The sequence below is a fragment of the Dysidea avara genome, chromosome 1 (assembly GCF_963678975.1).
Source record: "Dysidea avara chromosome 1, odDysAvar1.4, whole genome shotgun sequence".
In the NCBI taxonomy this organism is placed as follows: Eukaryota; Metazoa; Porifera; class Demospongiae; order Dictyoceratida; family Dysideidae; genus Dysidea; species Dysidea avara.
Genome location: NC_089272.1, coordinates 53,466,592 through 53,481,453, shown reverse-complemented (window position 1 = coordinate 53,481,453; position 14,862 = coordinate 53,466,592). Strand labels below are relative to the sequence as shown.

At 38.0% G+C, this 14,862-nt stretch overlaps 1 protein-coding gene across 2 annotated transcripts in view; it reads right to left on the bottom strand.

The window, feature by feature from the left end:
• Positions 1-14,862, bottom strand: part of LOC136268829 (uncharacterized) — a 168,288-nt gene that overhangs the window by 61,257 nt on the left and 92,169 nt on the right. For both annotated transcript variants that reach the window (XM_066064304.1, XM_066064296.1), the window contains exons 4-7: positions 723-2,117; positions 536-676; positions 289-486; positions 104-232 (exon numbers count right to left, since the gene is read on the bottom strand). In XM_066064304.1, coding sequence (XP_065920376.1) covers positions 104-232; positions 289-486; positions 536-676; positions 723-2,117 — 1,863 coding nt within the window. The remainder of the gene's footprint in view (positions 1-103; positions 233-288; positions 487-535; positions 677-722; positions 2,118-14,862) is intronic.

The following is a 14,862-nucleotide window of genomic DNA, read 5'->3' as shown; positions in this document are numbered from 1 at the left end:
GGAACCCTGGAACCTCTAGAACCCTGGAACCAGTGGAATTTTAATACATCATACACTTTCTAATGACATTGTGTAGGCAGTTTAGCAACATTGTATTATTTACCGGTTGTAGAATCCTCAATGACAAATACTGGTATAACTGCTCCAGATGTTGGATTATCAAGAACTAACACAGGTTGCACTAACTCTTCTTTAGCATAATAAACTGAACGACTGAAATTGACAGCTACCACTGTAAATGAAACATAACATCTGTGGCTTCCATGCATTAATGGGATAAATACTCACTATCATCATTTAGTATAATCACTTTAGCTTGATCAGGACTACCAGGTATAATACCATTAGACAGTGAAGCAATTCTAAGGTAGAATGTTTCATTTGCTTCATGCATCATGTCATCATTTATGGTTATATTAAATGAATGCTTAGTAGCTGTAGCAGGTATGGTTAGTACTAATGATTGAAACTCATAGTCTATACCACCTAAAAAGATTAATAATTATTTAGTATTAGCAACAATTTCAATACTTACCAGTTGCACTGACATCATCATATATAATTTGTACTGTAATAACATTTGATATTGGGTTATATACAAGAAGTTCTACTTGTACAGTGCTGTTATTTTCCACAATACTGTATGTCGAATCAGAAAAGTACACAGCTGTTCTGTCTACAAGATGATTGTATACCTAAAGTACATATTAAAAGACACTTACCATTATCAGGATGTTCAAGTTTCATGCCCCCAGCAAATCCATATGATGCTCGATAACTAAATCCATATACTGTGACTGACATCACTGCATTAGGATTTAAATGTTTTATCACATGAGATCCACCACTAATTTTCATTTGAGTTGCATACCCCCATATGCTATTATCTGGATGCCTAATTACTTTATATGCTGATGTAACTGGTAAATTATTAATCACAATTTGATTAGATCTAAAGTACTCTGCTGGTATGGCAATGCTAATGTAATGAGAATATCCATAAAATCGACTACCCTCCTTATACAAATCATGACCAGCTGTTGCTATGTTGTAGGTGTTAAGATACTGATTACGTGATGGTATTATAAGCATAAATGGATCAGAGTTTGCCACACCATCAGTTTCAGAGCTTCTACTAAACTGATATACTGAAATTGGATGATCAGATTTTATTAGGGTATAATCATTTATTAAGATCTCTCTAAATTCACCAGAATTTAGTACAAATTGCGGATTAGAAATTACAACTCCGTCGTTATAATTTGTCCTAGTAAGAGTAACAGTGGTATAATCTTCTGCAGCAATAACTTTTATGATATCACCGTTTGGTCTTGTTAGCAATGGAACTGTCACTACTTCAGTTCCCCAGGTGTCTGTTGGTGGAATTTGTTCAATAAGCATATCACAAAACCTACTTTGGAGAGGAACATTAGCACACTCATGTCCAGAAAAAACAGAAACGGGTTTGTCAACCATCACCAGAGTACCAGATATATCCATATCACGGACTTGAAGGTATAGTGTTTGGTATCTGTTAATAGTGACTGTGTTTAACGTATCAGGCAAACCATAAAAAAAGCCACCAAGGGGAGCTAAGTCATGGAAAATATGGAAAATAGATTGTGAGGGAATAACAGTTACCTTAGTATCATTTTCAGTACCAATTATCAATCCAACACTATCAGTGTTATATGCATATACTTTAGAAGATCCATGTACGGAAACTAAAATGTATTTAAATGTTTTAATCAATGGCAGTGACATAACTGGAAGAGCCATATATGCATCATTAGACAGAAACTCTTCATACTGACCAAGCACTACTATCTTCTTATCACCTTCTGCTTTCACCCTTATACCTTTGAATCTTTCACTAATTGCAGCTGGTGCTGATTCACATACAATTAGCTCTAATGGTATGCTGACATAAGTATATGAACCAGGAATGATAACTCCACTATAAATCACTTTGTTGTAAGTTTCAATGGTGAAGTGAACAACTTGCTGCTCTGTAGTTGCTGCCCATATAATTGGCGGATTTATCTCAATATGACAGTTCAATGAAAAGTGATTATCAAAAAATCCAAGATAAAACTGATTGCCTGCATTAGAGTGACCTAAAATTAAAAAAAAAGCAATATGTAATATTACATTTGTAATCACCCCCCTCCTAATCCCAAAACACTTTCATGAAAAAAAACCCCACGTAAACTTGACTTCATAAAAGTAACTGGTAACTTGAAGAGCTGACATCTGGAATGGTCTTAATACAACTAACTATAATTATCAAAGTTTTAATCCATGCAGGAATACATTGGCCATAAAATAGGTGCACCCATGGAAGTAAACGTAACTGGCAACTGAAACAGCTGATACCTTAAGTGGCCAAGAATAAATGTTGATATACAACTAAGTTTAACATTGAACCTTTATCATTCATTGTGCTCTACATTCACTCTTGCTGCAACCTAAATTAATTTCTTTCAACTCTAATTGGATGGTTATTTGATTGCCTTTTTAATGGTCAGTGTATAGAACAAAAAAGTTGGCCAAATTATCGGCCAATCAGAGTTAAAGCAAGAATAAATGGTTGCAACAAGAATAAATGTATATAACTGAATGATTAAGGTTCATTCTTATATTTTGTTAATTGCAATCAGTTGTACTGTATATCAACATTCATTCTTAGCTGCTTCAGATATCAGCTGTTTCAGTTGCAGTTATGTTTACTTTCATGGGTGCACCTGTTTTATGGCTAAGGTACTCTTGCATGGATTAAAACATTGGTAATTATAGTTAGTTGTATTAAAATAGATTCTTGGCTGCTCCAGATATCAGCTCAAAGTTATCAGTTACTTTTACTTTCATGAAGTTGAGTTTACATGGGGTTAAAAGAACTTGTAGTTTTCTTGGACATGCCCTTTTTACAGTGAAACAGTGAAAGTGTTGTTGTTGTTTTTTTTTGGGGGGGGGGAGATATCACTCTTTTTTGTTAGTAATAGGCTCACTCGGGAATAACAAATTGGTTTTTAAAAAGCATTTTGGAAATAAGCAATCAAAAGGCACAATTTCAAATAGAAAATTATCATGCAGACACCTGTCGATCACTGCCATCTTGTGTGACAGTGTTTGGACAATGTATCACAAGGGCATCAGAGTACAGTAGATGTGGCCAGGAGTCCAGAGGCTTCACCACTTTGTGAAATTAACAAAAATCTTTCCAACAAGCTTAATGATTCAGTAGCCAAAACTAAAAGTAGTCAACACACAGTATCAAGACACACGGTAGTGTGTCGTGCGGCCCAAGTAGCCGGCGCGCCACGCCGTGAGTATATTTACAGGAAGAAAGTAAACGTGATTTTCACACCCTTGTAGCTCCGTGATTCCTTATCCTATTAAAACCAAAGTTGCTACAGAAATGCCGGCGAGGTAAGGGAGTCCACATACCAAATTTGAAGAAAATCGCTCCAGCCATTTCCGAGATACGAGCGGCCAAAGTTTGGGTTTTTTTTCTTCGTTTTTTTCTTCTTCTACTTCTTTTCGCACACTTTGCAAAATCCGCAATAAAACCCGAATGCGTGCTTGGATCGGGCTGAAATTTGGCACACTTAAAGGGCTCATTAAGGCGAATCTCAGTACCAAGTTTGGTAGGAATCCGATGAACATTCACGGAGTCATGACCGATTATCTGCGTAAAATAAGGTCGAAGGTCTGTCACGCCCACAGGGTAAACCGCTTGAAGGAATGAGCTGAAAATTGCTATGTAGATGGAGTAACTATCGTAGGAGTGCCTTTTTGTGGTTTGAAAGGAATCCAGTTAAAGGCCATCGAGATATGACACAAAACCCAACCTATGTCACAATTACGCGATCGACTTTTATGAATAAAAAAACTATTAGTTTTCACGCCTACCAGCCAAACCGCTTAGAACAGTGAACTGAAAATCGGTGTGTAGCTGGAATAATTATCATAGAAAGTCCTTGCAGTAGTACAGAAGAATCGGATTACAAACCACTGAGTTATGATTCCAAAGCCAACTACGTGTAGCATATGCGAGATCGAGATACTCTAATAGAACAGTCACCCTAATAAAGCATTCAGCTACGTTTATAACTTACTCCATTATAGAATTTCTTTGGCATTGCAAGTTATTCTGTAGGGAGTTCAGCTACAAACAGTTAATCTTATAGACAATTCTGCTACAAGCAAGTCATCCTGTAGAGAGTTTAGCTACAAATATGTTGCTGTAGAGATTCAGAACATTATAAGTCACACTGAAGAGAATTCAACTATAAACAAGTCACCTTGTAGAGAGTTCAGCTACAACAAGTCACTCTGTAGAGAATTCAGCTACAAACCAGTCACTGCGTAAAGGGTTCAGCTACAAAATAAGCTACCTAGTAGAGAGTTCATCTAGATCAGCTACAAACAAGTTACTTTATACAATGTTCAGCTACAAGTAAGTGACTCTGTAGAGAGTTCAGCTACAAACAAGTCACTCTGTAGTACAAACAAGTCACCGTGGAGAGAGAGTTCAGCAACCAATCAAAAAACCACCATGTAAAAGAGTTCAGCTATACAAACAAGATATAACTCTATAGAGAGATCAGGTAGAAACTTAACAGATCACACTGTAGAGAGTTCAGCTAGAAACAAGTCATCCAGACTGAGTAGAGAGATCAGCTAGAAAACATAACCTTGTAGAGAGTTCAAATCACCCTGCAGATAGTACAGCTACAAACAAATCACCCTATAGAGAGATCAGCTAGAAGAAGTCACCTTGTAAAGAGTTTAGCTACAAAGAAACTACCATGTAGAGAATTCAGCTATGAACAGATCATCCTGTCGAGAGTTCAGCTAGAAACAAGTCATCCTGTAGAGAGATCAGCTAGAAGAAGTTACCTTGTAGAGAGTTCAGCTACAAAGAAACAACCATGTAGAAAGTTCAACTGCAAACAAATCAAACTGTACAGAGTTCAGCTACAAACAAATCACCCTGTAGAGAGATCAGCTAGAAACAAGTCACCCTGTAGAGAAATCAACTAGAAGAAGTTACCTTGTAGAGAGTTCAGCTGCAAACAAACCATCATGTAGAGACTTCAGCTGCAAACAAATCACCCTGTAGAGAGTTCAGCTACGAAAGGATCACCCCGTAGAGAGTTCAGCTAGAAACAAGTCATCTTATAGAAAGATCAGCTAGAAGAAGCTACCTTGTAGAGAGTTCAGCTACAAAGAAACCACCATGTAGAGAGTTCAGCTACAAAGAAACCACCATGTAGAGAGTTCAGCTGCAAACAAATCGAATTGTAGATAGTTTAGCTACCAACAAATCACCATGTAGAGAGTTCAGCTAGAAACAAGTTATCCTGTAAAGAAATAAGCTAGAAGAGGTTACCTTGTAGAGTGTTCAGTTATGAACAAACCATCATGTAGAAAGTTCAGCTGCAAACGAATCACCCTGCAGAGAGTTCAGCTACGAGAAGATCACCCTATAGAGAGTTCAGCTAGAAGAAGTCACCTTGTAGAGAATTCAGCTGCAAAGAAACCACCATGTAGATAGCTCAGCTGTAAACAAATCATCCTGTAGAGAGTTCAGCTACGAACAGATCACCCGGTAGAGTTCAGCTAGAAACAAGTCACCCTGCAGAGAGATTAGCTAGAAACAAGTCATCCTGTAGAGAGACCAGCTAGAACAAGTCACTTTGTATGTAGAAAGTTCAGCTACAAAAAAAAATCCCCCTGTAGAGAGGTCAGCTACAAACAAATCTCCCTGTATAGAGATCAGCTAGAAGAAGTTGCCTTGTAGAGAGTTCAGCTACAAAGAAACCATCATGTAGAGAGTTCAGCTGCAAACAAATCACCTGTAGAGAGTTCAGCTACAAACAAATCTCCCTGTAGAAAAGGTCAGCTAGAAGAAGTCACCCTGTAGAGAGTTCAGCTACAAAGAACCATCATGTAGAGAGTTCAGCTACAAACAAATCTCCCTGTAGAGAGATCAGCTAGAAGAAGTTTCGTTCAGCTACAAACAAATCACCCTGTAGAAAGATCAGCTAGAAGATGTTACCTTGTGGAGAGTTCAGCTACAAAGAAACCATCATGTAGAGAGTTCAGCTACAAACGAATCACCCTGTATAGAGATCAGCTAGAAGAAATTACCTTGTAGAGAGTTCAGCTACAAAGAAACCATCATGTAGAGAGTTCAGCTGCAAACAAATCACCTGTAGAGAGTTCAGCTACAAACAAATCTCCCTGTAGAAAGATCAGCTAGAAGAAGTCACCTTGTAGAGAGTTCAGCTACAAAGAACCATCATGTAGAGAGTTCAGCTGCAAACAAATCACCTGTATAGAGTTCAGCTACAAACAAATGTCCCTGTAGAGAGATCAGCTAGAAGAAGTTACCTTGTAGAGAATTCAGCTACAAAGAAACCATCATGTAAAGAGTTCAGCTGCAAACAAATCACCTGTAGAGAGTTCAGCTACAAACAAATCTCCCTGTAGAAAGGTCAGCTAGAAGAAGTCACCTTGTAGAGAGTTCAGCTACAAAGAACCATCATGTAGAGAGTTCAGCTGCAAAAAAATCACCTGTATAGAGTTCAGCTACAAACAAATCTCCCTGTAGAGAGATCAGCTAGAAGAAGTTACCTTGTGGAGAGTTCAGCTACAAAGAAACCATCATGTAGAGAGTTAAGGTGCAAACAAATCACCTGTAGAGAGTTCAGCTACAAACAAATCTCTCTGTAGAGAGATCAGCTAGAAGAAATTACCTTGTAGAGAGTCCAGCTACAAAGAAACCATCATGTAGAGTATTCAGCTGCAAACAAATCACCTGTAGAGAGTTCAGCTACAAACAAATCTCCCTGTAGAAAGGTCAGCTAGAAGAAGTCACCTTGTAGAGAGTTCAGCTACAAAGAACCATCATGTAGAGAGTTCAGCTGCAAACAAATCACCTGTAGAGAGTTCAGCTACAAACAAATCTCCCTGTAGAGAGATCAGCTAGAAGAAGTTACCTTGTGGAGAGTTCAGCTACAAAGAAACCATCATGTAGAGAGTTAAGGTGCAAACAAATCACCTGTAGAGAGTTCAGCTACAAACAAATCTCTCTGTAGAGAGATCAGCTAGAAGAAGTTACCTTGTAGAGAGTTCAGCTACAAACAAATCACCTGTAGAGAGTTCAGCTACAAACAAATCTCTCTGTAGAGAGATCAGCTAGAAGAAGTTACCTTGTAGAGAGCTCAGCTGCAAACAAATCACCTGTAGAGAGTTCAGCTACAAACAAATCTCCCTGTGGAAAGGTCAGCTAGAAGAAGTCACCTTGTAGAGAGTTCAGCTACAAAGAACCATCATGTAGAGAGTTCAGCTGCAAACAAATCACCTGTATAGAGTTCAGCTACAAACAAATCCCCCTGTAGAGAGATCAGTTAGAAGAAGTTACCTTGTAGAGAGTTCAGCTACAAACAAATCACCCTATAGAAAGATCAGCTAGAAGAAGTTACCTTGTGGAGAGTTCAGCTACAAAGAAACCATCATGTAGAGAGTTCAGCTGCAAACAAATCACCTGTAGAGAGTTCAGCTACAAACAAATCTCTCTGTAGAGAGATCAGCTAGAAGAAGTTACCTTGTAGAGAGTTCAGCTACAAAGAACCATCATGTAGAGAGTTCAGCTGCAAACAAATCACCTGTATAGAGTTCAGCTACAAACAAATCTCCCTGTAGAGAGATCAGCTAGAAGAAGTTTCCTTGTAGAGAGTTCAGCTACAAAGAAACCATCATGTAAAGAGTTCAGCTGCAAACAAATCACCTGTAGAGAGTTCAGCTACAAACAAATCTCTCTGTAGAAAGGTCAGCTAGAAGAAGTCACCTTGTAGAGAGTTCAGCTACAAAGAACCATCATGTAGAGAGTTCAGCTGCAAACAAATCACCTGTATAGAGTTCAGCTACAAACAAATCTCCCTGTAGAGAGATCAGCTAGAAGAAGTTTCCTTGTAGAGAGTTCAGCTACAAACAAATCACCCTGTAGAAAGATCAGCTAGAAGAAGTTACCTTGTGGAGAGTTCAGCTACAAAGAAACCATCATGTAGAGAGTTCAGCTGCAAACAAATCACTTGTAGAGAGTTCAGCTACAAACAAATCTCCCTGTAGAGAGATCAGCTAGAAGAAATTACCTTGTAGAGAGTTCAGTTACAAAGAAACCACCATGTAGAGAGTTCAGCTGCAAAGAAATCACCCTGTAGAAAATTCAGCCACAAACAAATTGCCCTGTAGAAAGATCAGTTAGAAGAAGTTACCTTGTAGAGAGTTCAGCTACAAAGAAACCATTCTGTAAAGAGCTCAGCTGCAAACAAATCACCTGCACAGAATTCAGCTACAAACAAACCACCCTGTAGAGAGATCAGCTAGAAGAAGTTACTTGTATATTGTTCAGCTACAAACAATTCACCCTATAGAGAGAGCAGCAAGAAGAAGTCACTTTGTAGAGTGTTCAGTTACAAAGAAACCACCATGGAGAGTTCTGTAATAAATATATGTATTATATATATAATTTGTACATTTACTGATAAAATCAGAAATATTTAAAGTACATCTGCTTCATCTTTTCTTCTTCCTGTGGAAAAGAAGAAAAGACAGGTTAAAAAAGTCCCAAAGCCGGCCTATGGCCGGATAGGCCGGCTTTGGGGTATACAAATACAAAAAGAAGTGAAATCTAATCCAAAACAGCCAGCTGTAAAAAAAGTGTGCGGCCCTCAAAAATGCTATGGTGAAAAAAGATGTGAAATCCAAGGTGGCGGCCAAGAAATGGCTGTGATGGTAGGTTAATGGTAAAAATTTTAATAACGGCAATTTAGATGAATTTTTTGCCAAGACCAAGCGGCACAAAAATTCACCTGAATTGTTGTTATTAAAATTTTTACCATTAACCTACCATCACAGCCATTTCTTGGCCGCCACCTTGGATTTTCACATCTTTTTTCACCATAGCCTTTTTGAGGGCCGCACACTTTTTTTTACAGCTGGCTGTTTTGGATTAGATTTATTTAGCTGGGGGAGCATTCCCTGAGACTTCCTTACACTGAAACTAACTGCCTTCTGCAGCATTGAGCCTTAACTACCACTTTCACTTTTACTCTGAGCGTATACAGTAAGCTTAGTTGCAAACAATGCTAGTTAATAGTATTATAGGCATAGCTAGGGTGCTGTACCATTACAGTTCTTTGCCTGACCATCAGTAACTGTTGCCAAATTTATTACTATCATACACACATTCATGGAAGCACACAAATTTATATTATTGACAAACAAACAAACAAAGAGAAAAATAATGTCCAAATTAAAAATGGAGATACTCCTCATACACAGCCAGGTTGATTGTTGAGGGGTCAGGCAATTGACCAGGGGAAGAGTGGCAATCACGCAAACACAAAATAGCTGAGTGCATTAGTGAAAAACCAATGTGGCATTGAAGCAAGCAAAGTATGCATGTGTGACTGTAGAGCTTCCCTTGGTGGGTGGCAAAGCATGAAACAACTTCTTAAGGATAACATCAGTACTGAGTTGGACCACAGCCACCAGCAGCTGAAAAGACAAGTGGTGAGACACATCCCATCTCTGCATCTCACACCCTCTGGTCATATTCCCTCCTCTTCTTCTGCTTATTAGGCCACTACAAATGAGACTTTAATTTCTGGTGGTTTCAATATTTGGTGCAGGAGGGAGACTCATTAATCATTATTCATTCATTATTAAAAGATATGACTGCTCTATTAGAGCATGTCGATCTCGCAGGGATTTCAAACTGGGTCATGAAAAAGCTAATCCTAGCTATAGCAACTACCAGAACCACTTTTCATGGTGCTTTTTAGCATTGCAAATGGAAGGCACCATGAGAAGTTTCTATATAGCTAGCAGCACAGGAAGTGGTTTAAGAAAAAAATGACAAGAATGACATGCAAATGTGGGTGCCCAAATGTGATGTGCAGAGGATGGGAAACTACTACAGTCTCATTTGAATTGGCTTTTACGATGATAACAAGTTGACATTAGTACTGATTGATAACGATGGGGAATAGGGATTAAACACATGTTTCCAAAACCAACACATACTATGTCAGGTCGGTTGTATGGCAGGTGTCTATCAGTCTGAACTGTAAAGTCCCATAAGAGTTTCAATAAGTCATTGTGAAATATAGGCAGTGGGAAATGTTCCCACCACTTATCACTGATTTCAAAGCCACCATGTTTAGCTAGCTCCCAAAATCTTGACAATGGCATCATGGCACATTTTGTAAAAATTCTGAGTAATAACAATACAACTGGTGAGCAGATGATCAACAGTCTCCTGTTGTAAGCCACAGAAATGACTACTGTTATTATTTATTTAATTTAATTATACCACAGCAAAAATGCAATTACAATGCTGGTTTCACCTACTACATTATGCATGCACACACACACACACACACACACACACACACACACACACACACACACACACACACACACACACACACACACACACACACACACACACACACACACACACACACACACACTCACACATGCACGCACACAAGCATGCACACACACAGAGTGGAGTCACAAGATCTCCATCCATAAGAATTCAGACCTAGGTATCACAGGAAAGTTAGTCTTGGAGAAGACCAATGAAAGTAGCAGAGGTTTAGTAAAGTAGATTACTGTGTTAATTTATTTATCAAGTCACTGAATAATAAGGTACGCTAGTCTAGTACACGTAGCAAGGTAGTGGCAGTGACAGGGAGCGTCCTGCACACACATGCACACATAGGCGGCGGAAAGGGGGGGCTAGGGGGCTAAAGCCCCCCCTCGGTCTGCTGAGGGGGGGCTTAGCCCCCCCTCAGAATGATATCACACCGAAATTATCTTTCTTGGAGTGGGGCTGAAAACCGTGATAAAGATCGAGATACTCTAATAGAGCAGTCACTCTAATAAAGTAGTCAGTGTGTAGCGAGCTGTGTAAGGATTTTTATGTAGTTTATCAGCTAGAAATGGTAGCTGGTGAGGTGGAAAGCTCTTGTCAGTTGGTTGTGACCTTTTTTTTTTTTTTTTTTTTTTTTGGTCTCACCTTACCAAACTATAGAAATAAGTCTGGGTCAGCTCAGCGGAGCCCCCCTCATATCAACTACTTCCTCCGCCGCTGCATGCACATGTAAAAAAGGGTAAGTCCAAAAAACATCATGGTGGAAAAGCTGTTGCTGGAGTATTCCGGGTACAGTTACAAGGAAGGTTTAACCAAATTTTACCATTTATGGTTGAGTGAATTAAATGGATGTCAGAGACAGCCCCTACACAGCAGTGCGAGATATCTCACAATACTCTTTTGTATCCGACAATAGAACAATCATCAACACATTGTAATTTGTTTTCCATTATTATATCAGGGGCCAACTTACAGGAAGCGAAGCTTGAAAAGCTGAATGGAACTTTATAGTATCTTTTGACTGCCGTAGTTGACCATCTTTCAACTACTCTATTACAGTATCTTGTTGTGGTTGATTATGTCCTGTGCTACCACTAGGACCCAATATTAAGTAATTTACAACACTTCTTTAGTGGTACTGCTGCAAAACTTTGGTGGAAGAGAAAAAACCAACCTTAATATGTTCAATTACATACACGTCTGATATGCGTGACCATATGTACAAAATAAATTCAATGAAGTCTTTGAAGGATGACTATTTATTAGAGTGGATTTCAGGGGTGTATTTAGAGGGGTTCTGAAAACCCCCTTCGAAATTTGAACTTGTGGGCTTGCAGCAAAAACATTAAACCACCATAGCTGACTGCATTGACAAATATACATAAGATATGGAATAGAGCAGAACTAAAGCATGAAGGAACTTAATCAAAAGAGCAAACCAGTGGCGGATCTAGGATTTTTAAAAGGGGGTTTCTGAAAGTTGGTGTAGCTGAATAAGGCATCTGATGACATTTCTCCAGAAAACAGTTTTGAGATTTTAGAAGCTCTGAGATTGGATTTTAGGCTACTTTTAGTTAGCAATTACAATAAATCCAATGCTTTAAACTGTAAATACTATAGCTAACTATAGGGCGAAGATGGTGACTATAAGCTGTAGTTTTGATTGCTCTATTAGAGTAGTTACTTGACTGCCCTATTAGAGTATTTCGATCGCTTTTAATGTAATGGGAGATGAAAAGTGAAGTGTTGCTGAGGGTTTAATGCTATAAATGGTGTTAGTTAAGTGCAGCTGCATGCATGTTACTGAAATACAGTGGTATATAGTTGTTTGATATCACAAATTATCAGTACTGTACAACAATGTTTATGTATTTAGACTTGCACTGAGCTAAATTTGAAGGGGGTTTCTGTCGAAACCCCAGAAACCCCTCTAGATCTGCCACTGCAAACAAGGGTATGAATTAACTATGCAAATGTTAATAAATATTCTAATAAAGCATTCAGATGTATTCTAATAGAGCAGTCAAAACTATACTAATAGAACATCCATAACAAATATGATCAAGGCCGCCCACAGAAATTAAGGGGCTCAGGGCAAAGAGTTAAAGTGGGGCCCAGGAGAAAGGAGGGTTCCATTCTGAATCACAACTTCAGCCTAGCTGTAAGTCGAAGACCAAAAAAAGAAAGGTCATTATGTGTTGACAATGACAATAACTGCCCCTCACCAACTATATCTCCTTATTCATAAACTTGCTACACTGCTCCTCTGAAACTGTGACTGCTCTATTAGAGTATCTAGATCTTAACTGCTCTATTAGAGTATATCAATCTTTTAAACAGTTAATCAAGGGGCCATTGATGGAGTCTCTTTCAGGCTGGGGCCCAGGGAAAAATGCCTCAGTTCCTCCCCACCATGGGCGGCCCTGGACATGATAGCAGAGATCATTTTATTAAAACGCTTGAAAGAATAAATTTGAGTTCATTTAAAAGGAGAATTTGAATAGACAGCTATTTGAATCACCAGCCATATTAAAACCATAAAGGGCCAGAGCTAAGCAACCAAGGAAGACATTAATATAGCATTCATAGAGCATGGGCTAGTAAATTTTGAAGCATTTGATGTTCAAAATCTGTCAGCAGTTGGAGGATGTGCCCCAGACCCCTGCATTAATTACTCACTACTAAATATGGAAACTCCCTTGGAAAAATATTGGATATGCCCCTAGATTTGTGAACAAATTTTTCCTTGATGTTTCTCCAGGACCATCTCCTTCCTATGTTCAACCTCGAACATACGCTTCTTTAGCATTGGAACTAGTTGTTCAGTTGGTATATCATAGTAGAAAATCTGTACAGCACTATAAAGCACCAATTATGAAGTGGGTTGTCTAATAATATGCTACAAGGTCTAAACAGCATAGCATCAACAGTAGTCCTGATGATATGCTGTCCTGTTCACAACCATTATTAAATCTTTTTAGCATTAACATCATTGCAGCCATTTCTTGGTCGCCACTTTTGATTTCACAACTTTTTTCACCCAGGCATTTTAAGGCCGCACTATCTTTTACAGCTTTGCTGTTTTTGTGTGGATTTCACTCCTTTTTGTACTTTATAAGGACCCAAAGCCAGCCTATGGCTGACTTTGAGGTTTGTTTTTACTCAAATTTCTATGTAGTTACAATGATGATTATTGAAGACAGGCTTATAAATGTATTTTATTGCATGATTTAATTCAATATTTGATAATATTATTGTAATACTCTAATAGAGTGCACAGTTTTTTTGAGGACTTCTAATAGAACATACATAGAATGTTCTAGTACTTCTATTGGTAGATCTATGAAATTACAAATGTTTGATTATAAGCAGATTACAACTAGAAATTTCATTTATAAAGCAGACATTAAGTGAGGTGATCAGCCAAGGTAGAAGTGGTTCAGTGGTTAAGGATGCAGGTGTTAGGTATGGAGGTCTCTGGTTTGAACTTTGGTCAGTTTTTATTTCAACATTTTTTGTACACCTTTTTTACCCCATGGTGACTGCTCTATTAAAGTATCTTGATCCCGTGATTTTACACTTGCTTAGTTTTTGCTTGAATAACAGTAGAAATGAAAACTATAATTATTTTATTATCTGGCCTTCAATATCCGAACATCCAGTTATCCAAACTGAAGCAACTGTTCTATTAGAGTATTTTATTTACATGTGTATGTTCTATTAGAGTATCAGAATGGAGTTCTGTATAATATTATGAATAAATGACCAAAATTTTCATTATCAAAATGAACTAAGGTTAAATGATAGAAGAACCAGTAGTGCTGTGAACCTGCAGAGTATACTAAAACTGGTTATTGGAAGGTGAGTAATTGAATATTGACTGGTTATTGTCTCATTGTACATTATCAGACATAATTGCATTCAACATGCCTGTTGGAAGGATTAGGGTGGTACCAACGTGACTATCAACATCCTGCCTTACAATAACAAAAATAGCTGTGATAGTAGGTTAATGGAAAAAGTTAATAATATAATTCAGGTGAATTTGTGTTGTATCTTCCAAGTTTCACTAGAATTCTGCACCAAATTCATTTGAATTTTCATTGTTAAAATTTTCATAAACCTACAATCACAGCCATTTCTTGGCTGCCATTTTGCATTTCACATCTTTTTCACCATAGCCTTTTTGGAGTGCCGCACTCTTTTTTACAGCTTGACTGTTTTGGATCAGATACCACTTCTTTTTGTATTTGTATACCCCAAAGCCAGCCTATGGCCAGCTTTGGGGCTTTTTAACCTATCTTTTTTTTTACCACAGGAAGAAGAAAAGTTTAAAGCAGACTTTCTTACTTTAACTATTTTTGATTTATCAGTAAATATACAAATGATATAATTATATATATATGAGG